The sequence below is a fragment of the Thalassophryne amazonica genome, chromosome 5 (assembly GCF_902500255.1).
Source record: "Thalassophryne amazonica chromosome 5, fThaAma1.1, whole genome shotgun sequence".
Classification (NCBI taxonomy): domain Eukaryota; kingdom Metazoa; phylum Chordata; class Actinopteri; order Batrachoidiformes; family Batrachoididae; genus Thalassophryne; species Thalassophryne amazonica.
The window spans coordinates 105,050,508-105,071,186 of NC_047107.1; the positions used below are offsets into that span (position 1 = coordinate 105,050,508).

Below are 20,679 nucleotides of genomic sequence, written 5' to 3' on the forward strand. Positions count from 1 at the left end.
TATGTGGAAATGATTGTTGTACAAAAGCTTCAGATATCTGTCACTAAGACAGATCAAGGATCAAGGAAATTTTATTGTCATATGCACAGAACAGAAGAACTTTCCTGCACAATGAAATGTGGCTACTGCATTTAACCCATCCTATTTGCCAGTAGGAGCAGAGGTCGCCATTAGGCGCCCGGGGACCAGCTCCAGATGTACATCCCTGCCTTGGTCAACAGCAGGGCTGAGCAAACCAACACCGACCCATAACAAACAACACACATAACACACAACACATAGGCCGGCCCGGTACATAAAACATATATATGAAGCAAAACACGAGGGAAAAGGAGAAGAAAAAAAACCCCTCATAGCCGCTGCATTACACAGCGGCAATGAGGAAAAAAAAAATCCCATCAGCACAAAAAAAACAATAATCACAGAGAAAAAACAAGGACACAGGACGACAACCGAGATTTGAAAGGACCAGTTTATCAGAACACTCCGGAAGGCAGCCAGTTTCGGCGCCGTCGACGGCCTTGTTCGACAGTCTGGGGGGGGGAAGGGAACAGCCCTGCGCAGGCTGAGAAAGTCCTGGACAGTCCACAGTTCACGTCAGGGCTGGAGAAGCTGAGGGGAGTGGGGAAGACCAGGGAGCGAGGCATAAGAGTGTTGTTCCTCTGAGGAGGTATCTTATCACAGCGACCTTGAAGTGCAGCTGTATTTGGGGAAGCCAAATGAATAGCCAGATTAACAGATGCCTGAAAGATTCCACAGTTCTGAGAACAGAGTGGCTCCCAATGCATCTGAAATGTAGAATGTGGTCTTCACAGACGGTCAAAGCGGGTTTCCAGGGCTGCAATCTTCCCAAAGATGTCATCCAATGCGCGGTTAACCCCCGCCGACTGCGCAGCCACTGCCTTCCCAATCGAATCAATCATATAGGGCAGCTTGGAACGACCAATCAAAGCTGCTTCCACTTTCTTGATTTTCCGGTAAACCAGCAAGTGCCCTGCTCCACACATCAGAAAGCCGGTCACCACCAAGCCGAATATGTACACATCTTCAACGTCCTCCACAGAAAGCATGTAAAGGCACATGACCTGCCATCTCCTCCACAAGTCCATCACGTAACCCATCACATGCGTCCCAGCAGGACAGGTCGGGTCCTCCGCTCCCGAAGATCTTGTAGAAAAAATAGTGTCAATTGCGTTCAGAGACCACTTTAACAAATCCATTTTTGTCGTTTCCAGAAGAGCAACGCTGCAGCCTCACAGACAACACGCCAGGAAAGATAAGGAGGGAGGGAGAAGAGAAAAGTGCATCCGTCTCGGTCGAGTGCAAGCTGGCAAAAAAAAAAAAAAATGATGATGACTGGAGTGCAGTTTGAAGCAGAAGCGAGGCGATAATCAGAGAATTGCTGCTCACGCTCAGAAATGACACATGCACAGTGAAGGCAGGGAGGACCATTTGGTCAGCAACACCAGTTAACAAATTTGAAAACAAGGAGCATAAATTTTCATTGCCAAAGAAGTGAAAACATGAAGAGAAACAAAATGATGACGAGCAATGGCATAATGCAATCTTCAGCATCACCACTAGATGTCACCAAATCCTGCACACTGTAGCTTTAAGGTGGTACAATGCAGTGAAATGAAGAATGTTTGGTTTCTAACTTTATGTAATGCTTGTGTATGTTTATTTCAGTTTTTATTTATTTATTTTTTCAATGTCAAGTGAGATGATTGGTTTTACTGGTCTGGATGAAGTCCCGTGAGCTTAATCATCAACCTAAAGGTGTAACGACCCGTGTCCTCACTTTGGATTTTTTCCTTGTGGTTTTCAACAGTAACAAAGAAGATAGTAATACCAGAAGGAGGCCTGTAATGAAGAGAACATTCACTCAGGCAGTAATGCCAATGTAAATCTGGCATAAACATCTGGCAAGCTAAGCATGGGTCACAATAATGACCACCACAGGTTTGCCAGTGGCTGTGGTGCTTCTCAGTGTTGAACAGAGTTTATGTTGAAGGCGAGCAGTCAGATTTGCTTCCTACAGTGTCAACAATGGCTGCTTTCTTCTAAACATTATCTTCTCAGAGCTGTGAAAATTGTGGTTTAATGCTTGTTTTGCATATTTGTCACACTTGATGTTCGCGTGAAAATTTAAAATGACACATGGGGAATGTGAATAAATACAATTTTTATATGTATAAAAGCAACAATGGGAAAAACAAAAATAAACAAGGATCTGATTTGGATTTGGTCAAATGAATCCAGTCCTTTGGAAATGGCCAGTGTTGGTTCTGATATTGATATTTTGGATCCTTCGGGGGTTTCCACAATATGTTCCCCAAAATGTTTCCCAAAATGTTCCAGTTTTGACATACCGAGCCACACAACAAGTCTCATCTCAAGTGTTTTGAGAGCTGTCTTAATTTTATTTCATTGATTGATTTATTTTAATCATGTCATCCGCTGTCATCATCTCAAACAAGGTCTCCACCATATTTCACCCCAATAGGCAATCCCCTATTGATCCTTTACATCAGGTGTCACAACATGGATGAGGGGTTGGATTTGGCTCAGTGGGTGGGACTTCAGATATTGACTTTGTTTAATTATGTCACAGAAGTATAAAATAAGCTGTTTCAGGCCTGAATTTTACTTCTCATGGATGAGTTTCTAGATGCATGGACATGAAATTGTGATTAGTGATTGATCTGTCTCCCTGATCTGAATTGGGAGCTGGTTCCACAGGAGAGGAGCCTGAAAGCTGAAGGCTCTGCCTCCCATTCTACTCTTACAAACCCTAGGAACTACAAGTAAGCCTGCAGTCTGAGAGCGAAGCGCTCTAATGGGGTAATATGGTACTACGAGGTCCCTAAGATAAGATGGGACCTGATTATTCAAAACCTTATAAGTAAGAAGAAGAATTTTAAATTCTATTCTAGCATTAACAGGAAGCCAATGAAGGGAGGCCAACACGGGTGAGATGTGCTCTCTCCTGCTAGTCCCCGTCAGTACTCTAGCTGCAGCATTCTGAACCAACTGAAGGCTTTTTAGGGAACTTTTAGGACAACCTGATAATAATGAATTACAATAGTCCAGCCTAGAGGAAATAAATGCATGAATTAGTTTTTCAGCATCACTCTGAGACAAGACCTTTCTGATTTTAGAGATATTGCGTAAATGCAAAAAGGCAGTCCTACATATTTGTTTAATATGCGCTTTGAATGACATATCCTGATCAAAAATGACTCCAAGATTTCTCACAGTATTACTAGAGATCAGGGAAATGCCATCCAGAGTAACGATCTGGTTAGACACCATGCTTCTAAGATTTGTGGGGCCAAGTACAATAACTTCAGTTTTATCTGAGTTTAAAGCAGGAAATTAGAGGTCATCCATGTCTTTATGTCTGTAAGACAATCCTGCAGTTTAGCTAATTGGTGTGTATCCTCTGGCTTCATGGATAGATAAAGCTGGGTATCATCTGCGTAACAATGAAAATTTAAGCAATACCGTCTAATAATACTGCCTAAGGGAAGCATGTATAAAGTGAATAAAATTGGTCCTAGCACAGAACCTTGTGGAACTCCATAATTAACTTTAGTCTGTGAAGAAGATTCCCCATTTACATGAACAAACTGTAATCTATTAGACAAATATGATTCAAACCACCGCAGCGCAGTGCCTTTAATACCTATGACATGCTCTAATCTCTGTAATAAAATTTTATGGTCAACAGTATCAAAAGCAGCACTGAGGTCCAGCAGAACAAGCACAGAGATGAGTCCACTGTCCGAGGCCATAAGAAGATCATTTGTAACCTTCACTAATGCTGTTTCTGTACTATGATGAATTCTAAAACCTGACTGAAACTCTTCAAATAGACCATTCCTCTGCAGGTGATCAGTTAGCTGTTTTACAACTACCCTCTCAAGAATCTTTGAGAGAAAAGGAAGGTTGGAAATTGGCCTATAATTAGCTAAGATAGCTGGGTCAAGTGATGGCTTTTTAAGTAATGGTTTAATTACTGCCACCTTAAAGGCCTGTGGTACATAACCAACTAACAAAGATAGATTGATCATATTTAAGATTAAAGCATTAAATAATGGTAGGACTTCCTTGAGCAGCCTGGCAGGAATGGGGTCCAATAAACATGCCGATGGTTTGGACAAAGCAACCAATGAAAATAACTCAGACAGAACAACCGGAGAGAAAGAGTCTAACCAAATACCGGCATCACTGAAAGCAGCCAAAGATAACGATACATCTTTACGATACGGGTTATCTGCTTTAAGCTACGAGTTTGTGAGTTATACCACGGAGTCAGACACTTCTGATTTAAAGCTCTCTTTTTCAGAGGAGCTACAGCATCCAAAGTTGTCTTCAAAGAGGATGTAAAACTATTGACGAGATACTCTAACTCCCTTACAGAGTTTAGGTAGCTACTCTGCTCTGTGTTGGTATATGACATTAGAGAACATAACGAAGGAATCATATCCTTAAACCTAGTTACAGCGCTTTCTGGAAGACTTCTAGTGTAATGAAACTTATTCCCCACTGCAGGGTAGTCCATCAGGGTAAATGTAAATGTTATTAAAAAATGATCAGACAGAAGGGAGTTTTCAGGGAATACTGTTAAGTCTTCTATTTCCATACCATAAGTCAGAACAAGATCTAAGATATGATTAAAGTGGTGGGTGGACTCATTTACTTTTTGAGCAAAGCCGATAGAGTCTAATAATAGATTAAATGCAGTGTTGAGGCTGTCATTCTCAGCATCTGTGTGGATGTTAAAATCGCCCACTATAATTATCTTATCTGAGCTAAGCACTAAGTCAGACAAAAGGTCTGAAAATTCACAGAGAAACTCACAGTAACGACCAGGTGGACGATAGATAATAACAAATAAAACTGTTTTTTGGGACTTCCAATTTGGATGGTCAAGACTAAGAGACAAGCTTTCAAATGAATTAAAGCTCTGTCTGGGTTTTTGATTAATTAATAAGCTGGAATGGAAGATTGCTGCTAATCTTCCGCCTCGGCCCATGCTACGAGCATTCTGACAGTTAGTGTGACTCGGGGGTGTTGACTCATTTAAACTAACATATTCATCCTGCTGTAACCAGGTTTCTGTTAGGCAGAATAAATCAATACGTTGATCAATTATTATATCATTTACCAACAGGGACTTAGAAGAGAGAGACCTAATGTTTAATAGACCACATTTAACTGTTTTAGTCTGTTTTAGTTCATGTGACACTCAGCAGTCACGTGACGTGTGCACTGAAAGCAGTCATCAAGACTGCCGGCAAGTACAGTGTGCCAATGGTTGGCACTAACACACCACTCAAACGTCTTCCGTGCTTAAGCCCCTTTCACACTGGGCTTGCATGCAGTTGCGTTGTGATGCGTATGGAGTACGCTGGGAAATTGCATAGCTTTGGTGTAGCCCCTGTGTAGGCTGGTGTGTGATTGCATTCCTAGTCTTGCTTTCAGTTGCTTGCTACCACGTATGTAGCTCCTCACAGTCCACGCCTGCTTAATTTGTGTTTTGTTTTGTTTCTTTGTGGAAATGCACTCCGTTCTCAAAACGGTACATGAACGGCACTCACATTGCACACAGAGAGAGAAAGAGAGAGAGAGATAAACCTTGTGTTCAGAGGGGTGACACTACAGACTGACTCACAGATGGAAGTCAGAAGACATTATTTCCAGGAGTTAATGGACTTTATTAGCGTGCCACAATCATGAGTGAACTTAAAAAGCTGAAAGTGCTGAGGATTTCCAGCCATGAGGAGTTTACCTGGATGTGGAAATGTCCGCTCGCTGGCGATCGGTCCATGAGCAGGAGTTATAGACCTTTATTTAATGGGCTTTATTTAAATTACCACAATCGTGAGAGAACTGGAGGAGGTGAAAGCAAAAAGCAGAGATGCATCAGGCGGTTGCACGCGATCCCTCCGTGAGAAGTGAAAGGTGGACAATGGACATGTCCCCTGAACGTGGAAGCTTGGCTTGCCTCTTCTTTTTCCATGATTTTTAAACTTCACTGCCAGCAAAGTCCAGGAGGATGAATAAAATCTATCAATCCAAGTATGTACTGATAAAAGAATTTTTCGCCCTGGCGTGTAGAATTGCGGAGGCTTGGTGTACAGTAGCGCAGTGTTATGTAGACTTACATACAGTTGCAGTGTGTTGTGTAGACTTGCTTAAAAATTGCGTACTTTCTGCATCCAGTGCTCTACACTGAAAAAAAATAAACATGTTTATTTTCTGCATCCGCCCCGCATAGCCCTCAGCACACTGCTGCATGAATAATGGAAAGAGTTACTTCACCAGGAATACGAATGCTGGTGCCTCCTCCCGGAGCCACAAGTCATGCCAAAAAAAAAAAAAAAAAAAACTGAAAGAATAGAAGTCATAAATGCCAAATGGCAGCTGGAGAGATGTTTCTCACATTCAACAGCAGATTCAGAACAACAAACTTTTATGTTTGATGAAAGTAAACTCATCCATCAATATGTAATATCAATAAAAATATACTGGTTGTGAGTGCAGCGTTTGTCAAATTGTTCTCCTTCCTTCCTTTCTGGATTTATGATCTTCTGCTCTCAGATACGATGTCAAACCTTTCAGATTCTCTTCTGTTCATTCACTCATTCAGATTTCTGACTTGCAGAATTATTTCTGCAGATGTCGTTTCCGTCTGATTGGGTTCATGTTTACATAAAAGCACCTTTTGTAAGTATTTGCAGTTTACTGTTGCATGTAAAAAATACTTCTTGCCAGAGGTCAATTTTTCAAGATGTACAACTGCTGTAAATGGGGTGGGGAAGGACATCGGAGTGAATATGAATGAATAGAAGCTTCAGCTCACTTTGAGATTTGAAAGAGGCGGAGAGATGCTCAGAGCTTTTAATTTGAAATAAACATTAAATGCTGATGTCTAAACTGGAGTGACACAGGAAGACGAGGAGTTTTGGATGTGTAATACAGTCAGGTTCGTAAGTGTTTGGACAGTGATGCTTTTTTTTTTTATTTTGCCTCGACTCGCCACCAAAACTGAGTTGAAATGAAAAAGTCAAGGTGTGCTTGTCTGGAATTTAATCTTAAACAAAAATATCACATCAACCATTTGGGAATTACAGACATTTTATACACAATCCCTCAATTTTCAGAGTCCATAAGTAACTGGACAAAGTAAATTGAGGGGAATTCTTTTTGAACATATATATCATAATTTTTACAGCCAGTTATCTTTAGACAAGTCAGTGGATGGATACATGAACATTTCAAAGTCACTGAATGCATCTTGGACTTCACTTACAATTTCAGAGGCTGTAAGTAAGTGGATAATATATATATAATTTCACACTTTTATAGTTATCTTTACAATGAAAGTGTGTTGAGAAATTTGTTCTAGTAGTCTATGATGACTTTTTCACCTTTTTTCAGCATCATTATATGCAAATATTGCCGTTTTGTGCTTGTCCCACACCCAGACTTTTGATCTTCAATGATAAAACTGAATGGTAAAGAAACGTTTTTTTCTAATGTTTTAAAATATCTCTGAATAAAATATCAGTAAAATAATCAAAACATAATTGGGGTATTCAATGTCATACAACTGTTGTGATTTTTTTTTAAACAAAATGTAGTTGTCCCACACTATTGCCGTAATTTCCACCACAACACTGTAATGTCCCTAAACAGTTTGTATGAAAGATTGTTTGGGTAGTTTCTATGGAGATAAACAGTGATATCAGAGCACATGTATATAATGCCAAATCACAACAAACAGTTGCCCCAAGGCGCTTTATATTGTAAGGCAATGGTGTGGTGGAAATTACATTTACAAGGCCAATAGTGCCCATAGTTAAAGAATCACCCATATATATAAGTATTTACATTCATATTGTACAGCCATATTTTTTGAGAAGTCAGGGATGGACACATGCACATTTCCAAGCCCTTGAATATGCCTTAGACCATCATTTACATCAGTCATTAAGAAATACAACCAGTATGTTGCTGTATGGTGAATTTTTCTGAAGTAGGCAGTACCCAAAAAAAGAATGGTCATGCAACTAGTGAGAACTAGTGAGAAGGACTATGTCATTGGTCAAGATGCCTAATATGTATCATCATAGTCCATCCAGCTGTAAACAGACACCAGCCTTGTAACCTGCCGTGGACTGGGCCAGTCGCAGACTCTCATCTATTTCATTATACAATATCTGGGGATGAGCTCAGCGGCCTGTCAGAGTACAGGACTCACTTCTTTTTATTATATTTACCATATTTTTCAGAGTATAAGTGACACCAGAATTTAAGTCGCAACTTTTTTCTTTATTATCAGATCTTTAATTTGGGGATTTTGTGCATTGTTGTAGTGTACTTTTTATTCTAGCATTTATTAATTTATTATTAGAATTGACCTTGTTTAGTGCTTTGATTTGTGGGAAAGTCTTATATAAATAGTCATTATTATTATCATTATTAACAATAATAATAATGTGATTTTTCAGTGTATTAGTCGCAGGACCCCCCAAAACTAGTTTATGAAAATGACTTGTACTGTGGAAAATACAGTGCAGGGTGGAGGTCAAGTGGTTCGTGCGCTTGGTTACAGTGTAGAAGGTTCCTGGTTCAAACCCCATCCGTGCCATGAATTAAAGATGACAGTTTACATTAACAGCACTTCTTGATTGTTTCATTTCAGCTCCACTGTGGAGGCAGAATTACAAAAATTGTTTGAACATGTACCTGCAAGTGCATCGTGCTATAAAAAAAAGAAAGAAAATCACTATTTCGAGGTGTCGTTACAATAGATACGACTCATCCAATCCTCCATAGTGCTGTTAGCCTGTGACATTACCATACCCTCCATGCCATAAATACAGTGTGTGAACTTACACTTATGAGACTCAAAACTGCAAATGCAAACTCATAAAACCCATAAATGCAAAAACAGAATACTAAAAAGTGCTCAAAGAATCCCATCCACGGACATAAACACGGCTCAATAAAGTGATGATGGTTCCCAATTGTTATTGAATATATGTTTCATCTCATTGACCAATATAATATGCAAAGGAATATGTTTGGAGTCAGTGAAGAGACAAAAGAGAAGCAGGTTTTTTTTTTTTTTTACCAATATTACAATTGTTAAAAACAGCCATTAGTTGTTTATTTCAGTGTGGTTAAAACTGACGTTTCTTCATGTTTTTTTTGTTTTCTGCCACATATTGATAACCGCCCAGACTGGGCGGCTTTGCTTGAGCTGCTGCCCCCGCGACCCGACTCCGGATAAAGCGGAAGAAAATGGATGGATGGATGGATGTTGATAACATTTGAATACAGGATCACGATGGGATTTATCTTCTCACACTTCACTTTTCTCCACTCTAGTTGAGCCGACACGATTGTCAATTTCATGCCCAAAGTTCACCCCGTTCTGTAACAAGTATATCTGGGGAAGGGCACAGAAACATTTCTGCTTCTCTGAAGGTCCTAATGAGCACAGTGGCCTCCATCACCCATAAATGGAAGACGTTCAGAACCACCAGGACTCTTCCTAGACCTGGCCAACCCATCTAAACTGAGCAATTGAGGGAGAAGGGCCTTAGTCAGGGAGGTGACCAGCAACCCGATGGTCACTCTGTCAGAGCTGTAGCATTCCTCTGTGGGAGAGGAGAACCTTCTAGAAGGACAGCCATTTCTGCAGCAATCCACCAATCAGGCCTGTATGGTAGAGTGGCGTGATGGAAGCCACTCCTTAGTAAAAGGCACATGGCAGCCCACCTGGAGTTTGACAAAAGGCTCTTGAAGGACTCTTAGACCATGAGAAACAAAAGTGTCTGGTCTGATGAGACAAAGACTGAACTCTTTGGCTAGAATGCCAGATGTCATATTTGGAGGTTAGCCGATACATCCCTACAGTGAAGCATGGTGGTGGCAGCATCATGCTGTGGTTATGTTTTTCAGCAACAGGAACTGGAAGACTAGTCAGGATTGAAGGAAAGATGAATGCAACAATGTACAGAGACATCCTGAATGAAAACCTGCTCCAGAGCGCTCTTGACCTCAGACTGGGGAGTGTGTTCATCTTTCAGCAGACAATGACCCTCAGCACACAGCCAAGTTATCAAAGGAGTGGCTTCAGGACAACTCTGTGAATGTCCTTGAGTGACCCAGCCAGAGCCCAGACCTGAATGTGATTGAACATCTCTGGAGAGATCTGAAAATGGCTGTGCACCGACACTCCCCATCCAACCTGGTGGAGCTTGAGAGGTGCTGCAAAGAGGAATGGACAAAACTGCCCAAAGATAGGTGCACCAAGCTTGTGCATCATATTCAAGAAGACTTGAGGCTGTAATGTGCATCAGCAAAATACTGAGCAAAGGGTGTGAATACTTACATACATGTGATTTCTTTGTTTTATTATTATTATTATTATTATTTTTAATAAATTTTCACAAATTTAAAAAAAAATCATGTTGTCATTATGGGGTGTTGTGAGTAGAATTTTGATAGAAAAATGAATTTAATCAATTATGAAATAAGGCTGTAACATAGCAAAATGTGGAAAAAGTAAAGCACTGTGAATACTTTCCAGATGCGCAGTATTGGTAGCCTGACTCCTTATCCCACTGATCTACCCCTTGTAACCTTTTGTATATGTCTAAGACTATTTCAGTACTTCCCAGTGGCATGATAACAAAAAGAAACCCTTTTTGATTATGTTGTAATTTTTTTCATTATTATTATTTTCAGAAAGTAAAATGTAGTATATTGCTTGATTAGAGTGAAATGCTTTCTTGCTGCTGTTGTCATCTCATGAATAAGACTGTTGTTTTCACAATGGCTGTTCTGTATGATGTTTGTGTACTCACACATTCAGAAATGGTTTTCCACATTCTCAGGAAGCTGTTTTACAGGGGAATTTATTCGTGGTGGTGGTGGTGGTGAGGTGGATGGGGGGGTGATACTCCATAATTTACACCTCTGCACTAATGTTACTAATGACATTATTTAACAGCCTTGTAGCAGAACTTTATTCATCACACATTTTTGTTGCAACATGAAGGACTGGCTTTAAAACAAGATCTAAAAAGTGTCATCTGTTTATCTATCTGTCTGTGTGTGTGTGTGTGTGTGTGTGTGTGTATAGTAATTCCCAAGAACAGCTAGAATTATTCTTTTGCAAAAACTACAATAATAATAGTTCATGGGGTTCGAGTCAACTAATGCCTGATACCTGTATAGCGTTTGCATGTTCTCTACCTGTTTGCGTGGGTTCCCTGTAGGTGCTCTGGCTTATTCCCACTCCCAAAGACATACAGGTTTGGTGAATTGCACACTTTAAAATGACTGAACATCTGAGTGAGAGTGTGAGTACCTGTGTAATAGTGGCCCAGCCATAGACAAGCTTGTCCGGGGGCCTCGCCCAGTATCTGATGGGATAGGCTCCTCCACCCCGTGACGCCCAGTCCCACTGTGGAGAGGATTAATTGCACATGAATTGAGTATACAAATTTCGGGCGTTCATTGTCGTCCGCAACAAAGGAATGACAAATTACTCAGTATGAATTACGGATATATTAATAATGTATAGCAAATATATGATGAACAATCATGGATGTATCATGCATGTATTGAGGAAATGGATCGGGTGCATTGCGATTATCACTGAAGTATTACGGATGTATTGAGAATGCGTTGCGCACGTGTTGCAGAAACAGCGGTTGTATTGCGCGGCATCTGCATTGCGGTCATAAAAGAAGCGCACTCGGGCCTTTCGGCATCACTATTCACACCAACACCACAGCCTCTGGAGCAATTGCTGGACTCGGACAAGTTGATTGGTATGTTGTTGGATGGCAGCAACTATCACACATTTTTCGGTATCCATAACTATACTCAACAAAAATATAAACGCAACACTTTTGGTTTTGCTCCCATTTTGTATGAGATGAACTCAAAGATCTAAAACTTTTTCCACATACACAATATCACCATTTCCCTCAAATATTGTCCACAAACCAGTCGAAATCTGTGATAGTGAGCACTTCTCCTTTGCTGAGATAATCCATCCCACCTCACAGGTGTGCCATATCAAGATGCTGATTAGACACCATGATTAGTGCACAGGTGTGCCTTAGACTGTCCACAATAAAAGGCCAATCTGAAAGGTGCAGTTTTGTTTCATTGGAGGGGGGATACCAGTCAGTATCTGGTGTGACCACCATTTGCCTCATGCAGTGCAACACATCTCCTTCGCATCATCCGTGAAGAGAACACCTCTCCAACGTGCCAAACGCCAGCGAATGTGAGCATTTGCACACTCAAGTCGGTTACGACGACAAACTGGAGTCAGGTCGAGACACCGATGAGGACGACGAGCATGCAGATGAGCTTCCCTGAGATGGTTTCTGACAGTTTGTGCAGAAATTCTTTGGTTATGCAAACCGATTGTTTCAGCAGCTGTCCGAGTGGCTGGTCTCAGACGATCTTGGAGGTGAACATGCTGGATGTGGAGGTCCTGGGCTGGTGTGGTTACACGTGGTCTGCGGTTGTGAGGCTGGTTGGATGTACTGCCAAATTCTCTGAAACGACTTTGGAGACGGCTTATCGTAGAGAAATGAACATTCAATACACGAGCAACAGCTCTGGTTGACATTCCTGCTGTCAGCATGCCAACTGCACGCTCCCTCAAATCTTGCGACATCTGTGGCATTGTGCTGTGTGATAAAACTGCACCTTTCAGAGTGGCCTTTTATTGTGGGCAGTCTAAGGCACACCTGTGCACTAATCATGGTGTCTAATCAGCATCTTGATATGGCACACCTGTGAGGTGGGATGGATTATCTCAGCAAAGGAGAAGTGCTCACTATCACAGATTTAGACTGGTTTGTGGACAATATTTGAGGGAAATGGTGATATTGTGTATGTGGAAAAAGTTTTAGATCTTTGAGTTCATCTCATACAAAATGGGAGCAAAACCAAAAGTGTTGCGTTTATATTTTTGTTGAGTGTACATCTGTACATCTCCACAGCTGGACTGGCAATGACTGGCAAGTATGTTGATTTCTGCCACATTTATATAGTACTTTGGGTTTACATGAAGTGTTTGTTATGCATTTGCAAATTGTCGACAAATCAGCAGACGTCATACAAGCGCTTTATTCGTGGCCAGTCTATATGCATTCGCTACAACTTATTTTAGTTTGTGATGTGGATGTGATAGGCAGGCTATATATCCGTTTTACACACGGTCCCAGTCCACTGCCCAGCCGCAATACCCCATCAATTGTGGATACCAGCGTATATACAGTGCGTAGATTATGTATTGCGTATGTAAGGTGGATGTCATCCGCAACCAAAATTTTGTGCAGCTCAAAAATCCTGGCAACGGAAAAACGTGCCTCTGTGGATAATTGCAGATGTCGGCCGACTCATACACGCATGTTTCACGGATATTGTGTATGTTTAGTGACTATAAACCAAGTTTATGCACAATTCATGCGCAAATCTTCCTAAACACCAGTGGGACCAGGCCTTAAGGAAAATGAATGGATGAATGAATAAAAGAAGAGGATAATCTGTTGTGAGTCGGTCCATTTGTACGTTTTTCTGTGTCCATGCTGTGTTTGCGTGTGTCGGTCATGTCTGTCTCTTGTGTGGCATTCTGTCATGGTATGTGTGTGGGTGTTTGCCCGTCCCCCCGCTGTCAGTTGTGTGGTGCATGTCCCCTGTTCTTGTCTGTGTTTGGCAGTTGTGTAGGTGTGTCATCTGCTCACTATCATCTGTGTGTGTTGTGTCCGGTCTGGTGTGTGTAGATGTGGGTGTGCGCTCCCGATTGGTGTTGGAGTCACATAGGTACAATTTGGTGGGGGATAGGAGGGACATGTCCCCCCCACCTTTTCAACCAGGGGGGACAGAATATGGTATGCCCCCCCCACCTTCTGACATATATGTGTGTACTTGAAACATGCTGCAGTCTTATGTGCAAAACCATGTCAGAATAGTATCTTTGTTTCTGCAAGTTTGTATTTTTAGCAGCATTGACTTGTTTACAACACCTGTTTCTTGTTTGTCACATTCGGAATTTTCTGGGACTGCATTTGCCCAGATTTGAAACCAAAAATAGTTGCCTCTAGAGACTCGTGTCTACACATAAGTATCAATGGTCCATTTACTAATTTACTAAATTCTGAAAGTTAGAAAAGGAAATCGGAAAAGCTATCTGGGACCTCAGAAAGCCCATCTGCAATTATTGCTTGATCTCCAAAATCAGTCTATGCAAGTGAAATTATGTTCAGTATGAGTGTTGTCATTAAATTCATGATAAGTAATTTATCCTAAACTTATGATCTGTTGTTTTTTCAAACTTATGCATAAACAAATCTTGAGAAAATACAGTATGCGATAGTTAATCACTATGTAACACAATTTTTGTTCCTGGCTTGTAAGTGTTATATTTCAACTGCTTATGTCTAAATTCTATGGAAAAATGACTACATTCAGCACAAACTTTGATCTTATTTTTTATTTTTTAACATTCTAGAAAGTTCTAAAAGTTTCTTGAAATTTTTAGATAATTCTGGAAACTTGTAGAAAATTCTGGACAGTTCTAGCTGTTAAAGAATATTCTAGAAGACTACTCAGTAGTAGTGAAGGCGAATCGAGAATATTCTTGAAAACAGACAAATTTCAAAATATCATTGTTCTGATCACAGAAGCAAAGTTTCTGTGGAATAACAGCTATTTTCTGTTTATTTAAGGCATAACAGGTTAGGAAAATACACTGTGTACCCAGGAACAAAACAAAAATAAAGATTTGTTACATAGTGTAATTATTAAGAGCCTGTTCTTTCATATTTATGACTACATTTTACCACATTGCAGTTGTTTTTTAAAGAGAACTCAACCTATCATTCTTTTTGAGTTCTACACATGTGGTGATACCTTATTTACACCAGGATGTTAGTAAAATCAGTGCTGGCTATTCTCAGAATAAAGTACTTATATCCACAGTTTCAAATTGTATAAGTCAAATGGTGTCCACTTTATGGTCTTCTCAAAACATTAAAATTACTGTTCTGGATGCTCAGAATGCATCTGAGCTGATCTAGAAACCGTTGGCTTCTGGGGGCCCAGACTACGGCCTATGGGCTTCAGCCCTGCGGCCTTGCAATTTGTCACCCCAAATTTCTAGTTCTAAATTGCGTCCTTGCATGTGTACATCCTCCAATGTTGTCTCTTCCCTGTGTCTGTGTGATCAGGCTATGGTCTGTTATCCGTTGCAGCCCCAGCCTGTCTGTCTGTCCTTCTGGCCGATTTTCTGTCTGAGAGGTGCCCCAGCGTTGAACCTGCTCCGTGTTCTTGTACTTCTGGTTATTCTTTGTTCCTCATTTTAGATCTGTTGCATTCTAGCTTGAGTTCTGATCATGGTTTTGTTTTGATTGTTTTGTGTTTGATATCTGTGATGTTTTGTCCTTTGTGTTATATTTAGTTTTACCTCCCAGGTTGTATTTTATTTCCACGTGTTATTCTTCTTCGTCTGCAGGTTTGGTTGTTTACTGTTATTTTTCTACTCACTTTTGGCTGTCAGCGTTAGTATTCCATTTCCGGTTATTGTCATTTTAGTTATTGTGTCTCCGTGTGTTCTGTTCTTTCTTGTGCGTCTGTGGTTACACCTTCTTGTTTTCAGCGCACCTGTTAGTCATTAGTATTGTCTTTTTAGTCACTATTTGTTTGCTGTTCAGGTGCAGGTCGATTAAGTCGTTATGCTCTTCATTTGTAAGTATGTTTGGTGTCTCAAGTCCCCACAGTGTTCTGCATTTTTCTTAGTCCTCATGTCCTTGTTCCCTCACAGTCTCTTCACATTGCCTCAGGTTGTTGAACCCTGGATCACATTGGATTGTGAAAGCACCTTGTTTTTTGTAAACTCCTCCCTTTGTGTCCTGGTTATTCTGCTCTTGGGGTTCAATCTTGAGGTAAAAGTTTGGGCACCCCTGATGATTTCCATGATTTTCCTTTATAAATCATTGGCTGTTTGGATCAGCAATTTCAGTTAAATATATCATATAGCAGAAAAACAGTGATATTTGAGAAGTGAAATAAAGTTTATAGGATAGAAAGTGTGCAATAATTCTTTTAACAAAATTAGGCAGGTGCATAAATTTGGGCACCCCAACAGAAAAAATACATCAATATTTAGTAGATCCTTCTTTTGCAGAAATAGCAACCTCTAAACACTTCCTATAGCTTCCAATGAGAGTCTGGATTCTGGTCGAAGGTATTTTTGGACCATTCTTCTTCTTTACAAAACATCTCAGGTTTGTTGGTTTCCAAGCATGGACAGCCCCCTTAAAATCACACCACAGATTTTCAATAATATTCAGGTCTGGGGACTGAGATGGCCATTCCAGAACGTTGTACTTGTTGCTCTACATGAATGCCTTAGTAGATTTTGAGCAGTGTTTAGGATCATTGTCTTGTTGAAAGATCCATCCCCAGCACAACCTCAACTTTGTCGCTGATTCATGAACATTGTTCTCAAGAATCTACTGATATAGACTGGAATCCATGTGACCCTCAACTTTAACAAGATTCCCAGTACCTGCACTGACCATACAGCCCCACAGCATGATGGAACCACCTCCAAATTTTACTGTAGGTAGCAAGCATTTTTCTTGGAATGCTGTGTTCTTTTTCAGCCATGCATACTGCCCCTTATGTCCAAGTAACTCAATTTTAGTTTCCATTGCACCTTATTCCAAAATGAAGCTGGCTTGTACAAATGTGCTTTAGCATACCTCAAGTGACTCTGTTTGTGGCATGTACGCAGAAAAGACTTCCTCTGCATTACAGCATCATACAGCATATCTTTGTGGAAAGTGTGCTGTATAGTTGAATGATGCCCAGAGACACTATCTGCAGTAAGATCATGTTGTAGGTCTTTGGAGCAGATCTGTGGGTTGACTGACTGTCCTCACCATTCTTCGCTTCAGATTATCTGAGATATTTCTTGGCCTGCCACTTCGGGCCTTAACTAGTACTGTGCCTGCGCTCTTCCATTTCCTCACTATGTTCCTCACAGTGGAAACTGACAGCTGAAATATCTGAGATAGCTTTTTGTATCCTTCCCCTAAACCATGATGTTGAACAGTCTTTGTTTTCAGTTCATTTGAGAGTTGTTTAGAGGCTTCCATGTTGCCACTCATTAGAAGAGATGCAAAGAGGTGAAACATTTGCAAATGGCCACCTTAAATGCACTTTCTCATGATTGGATTCACCTGTGTAAGGGGTCAAGGGTCAGTGAGCTTACCAAACCAATTTTGTGTTCCAATAATTAGTGCTAAATGTATTCAAATCAATAAAATGACAAGGGTACCCAAATTTCTGCACCAGCCTGATTGTTTAAATAATTATTGCACACTTTCTGTAAATACTAGAAACTTCATTTCACTTATCAAATATCAGTGTGTTCATCTGCTATATGATATATTTAACAGAAATTTCTGATCCAGACAACCAATGATTTATAAAGGAAAATCATGAAAATTATCAGGAGTGCCCAAACCTTAGCATACAACTGTACCTCAGATCTGGCTCCAGATCATAATACAATCTTTGTTGTTTGTACAATGACAATAAAGTCTATTGTTTTTGTTGTTCTTTGAATAAAAACGGATACACTGCACTGTTCCTGCAAGTCATTGCTCAGCATCTCCAAAAGCTAAAGGCGGTTTAATAATAACTGTCCTTTTATTACAGGAAGTGATGACGGTGGAGGAGTCGTCTACCTCCTGTTACTGTCTGATGGACTCGACAAGCTGCCACTTGCTTCTGGATGAGCCGGGCTCTTACATCCTGGTTGGCGAGCCTCTGACCCAGGCTGCCGTTAAGAGGCTGAAACTAGCCGTGTTTGGGAGCATGAAGACCGGTTCCATGAACTACAGCCTGCGAGTGTACTGTGTGGATGACACACCACACGCTTTTCAGGTATGGCGACTCAACAGTCTGCTGTTTTTCATGTTTGTTTTGTTTGTTCAACAAGGACCAGTCATAGTCATTTCCAGCTATTTTGCAGAAAGAGTAGTCCAAAGCTGGACATGGGGCTCTTCTTTTTTTCAACATTCCAGATTTTCTCAACCTCTTCGAAGGCAGTTTGACAGTCAGTTAAATGTTTGTTTTTGTTTTTTTGTTTTTTTTAATCCATTTCATTTATTTTTTGAGAGAGCACCTACATCCATTCATGGCTAAAGATGGGAGTGAAAAGCAGGCTTGTGTCCCGATGATTGAGGTATATAAGTTACAACTACCATGCATTGAATGGCTTTACAGGTATGTAGAAGAGAATGCGTATATGCACATTTCTGTATTTGTGCTTGTACACAGGTGACTTTTATAAATGAGGCTCCAAGTGTTTTCTCAGATGGGAAATAAATGAGGCTTGTGCACTTACCCAAGTGAAAGCAAGTGGGCCAATGCAAATGTCAAGGTCTGAACATGACGTTTTTCGGCTATGGCAAGCTTTGGCTACATCATTAAACTTAGTGAAGCAGTTGATGTAATTAATGACTTCCTGATATAGTGAATGAATTAATGAATATGCATATTTCCATCGCTTTCCTGTGGCTATGAGGTCATGAATTATTATGATGCTGTTAATCTGCAGGGTGAAAACACTTAGGGTGGAGTTGTCTATTAAAAAAGAAAAAATCAGATAGGAAGGTATTTTCTGCCCCCCCCCCCCACCCCCCCCCCACAAAAAACTGGAATATAGCTTGTATTTGGAATTTGAGCCTGCAGTCTCTTACACTTACTGTGACTGATGGCAGGAAACCAGTCATCATCATCATCATGTTGAACTTGTTGGATGAAACAGCAGAGCCTAAATAAACCTTGAAATGTAAATGGATTTACAATGTTCAAAGGCAATAATTCAGGTCTTCGGGATTTACTGTCCCTCTCTGCTGGCAGCAGTTTCCAAATGCATGTCGGACGTGTCCTCTCCTGACAAGGATTTCACCTGGGAATATCCTCCGGATAGTGACTTCAGTTAATATGTTCAACAATAATAAATGAAAACATGTCTCTGCATTTGTGCAGTTTCTTTTTTGTTGTATCTCTTATGACATCTTTAACATACATATGCATAAATAGTCATCCAGTTTACTTTGCGCACCCCCCCCCCCCCGCAAACTGGAATTTGCCCCGTTTCTGTGCCTTTGCCTGACCCACATGATGTTATTTTTATTTGAACCAGACTAGACTCTACAGGGAGCTGTCTGGCCACAAAGTGCCCATCAACCTGGTTTCCATAATCTGGTCAAGGTTTCACATTTAGCACCTTGTTTTCACATACGAGGTCTATTAGATAATAAACCGACCCTTTTATTATTTTTTTTTACTATATGGATTTGAATGACGTGCGATTACACCAATCATGCTTGAACCCTCGTGCGCATGCATGAGTTTTTTCACGCGTGTCGGTGACATCATTTCCCTGTGGGCAGGCCTTGAGTGAGATGTGGTCCCGCCCTCTCGGCTGAATTCCTTTGTTTCACACGCTGCTCGAGACGGCGCGCGTTGCTTTATCAACATTTTTTCTGGACCTGTGAGGAATATCCGAGTGGACACTATTCGAGAAATTAAGCTGGTTTTCTGTGAAAAGTTTAACGGCTGATGAGAGATTATGGGGTGTTTCTGTCGGTGTAAGGACTTCCCACAGAGCAGGACGTCGTGCAGCGCTTCCAGGAGCCGTCGTCGGCCTGTTTCAACCTGAAAACATCCTAATTTAAGGCTTAATTCACCCAGGACATCGTGAGAGAACAGAGAAGATTCAGAAGAGGCCGGCATGAGGACTTTATGCGGACATTCCACTGTTTAAGGACATTTTTTAATGAAAGACGTGCGCGCAAATTTGCCGAGTCGTTTCCGTGACGACTCGGCAAATCTGTGTGCGCCGCGACAGGAAAAACACCTCCGTGTTGAAAACCATTTGTAAAATTCAGGCGGCTTTTGATGCCTTTCAACAAGTGAGTAACTGAGAAATTGTTTAACAGCTTGGGCATGTTCCAACTTGCCCGTTAAGGTTTTCAACACGGAGGTGTTTTTCCTATTGCGACCTCCGCGGTCGGGTCCAGCCCGACATGTGACTCTGCCCGCACGTTCTTTCAATACAAAAGGTCCGTTAACAATGGAATGTCCGAATAAACTCCTCATGCCGACTTCTTCTGAAAGTTCTCTGTTCTCTGACGACTTCCTGGATCAACAGAGCCTGAAATGTGGAAGTTTTCAACTTGAAACGGTGAGACGCTGCCGCCTCGAAGCGCAGATCACTGTCAGGCGCCGTGGGCCGTCCTTACGGCGACACTACCAGACCAAAATCTCTCATCAGCCGTTAAAATTTTTACTGAAAACCAGCTGAATTTATCAAATGGTGTCCACTCAGTTGTGTCTTACAGTTTTGAAAAAATTTTGATCAAACAAAGCAGCAGTCTCTGAGCCATTCCTAAACAATGAAAAAATCGATGAGAGGGTGGGCGACTCCTCACTCAAAGACTGCCCACAGGCGAATGACGTAACCGACAGGCGTGAAAAAACTCTTGCATGCCCACGAGGGTTCAAGCATGTCTGATGTAATCACACGTGATTCAAATCCATATGGTT

At 41.0% G+C, this 20,679-nt stretch overlaps 1 protein-coding gene across 4 annotated transcripts in view; it reads left to right on the forward strand.

Annotated features, from left to right (window-relative positions):
- unc5db (unc-5 netrin receptor Db) overlaps positions 1 to 20,679 on the forward strand; it is a 751,148-nt gene that overhangs the window by 687,530 nt on the left and 42,939 nt on the right. For all 4 annotated transcript variants that reach the window (XM_034171021.1, XM_034171024.1, XM_034171022.1 and 1 more), the window contains one exon: positions 17,779 to 18,006. In XM_034171021.1, coding sequence (XP_034026912.1) covers positions 17,779 to 18,006 — 228 coding nt within the window. The remainder of the gene's footprint in view (positions 1 to 17,778; positions 18,007 to 20,679) is intronic.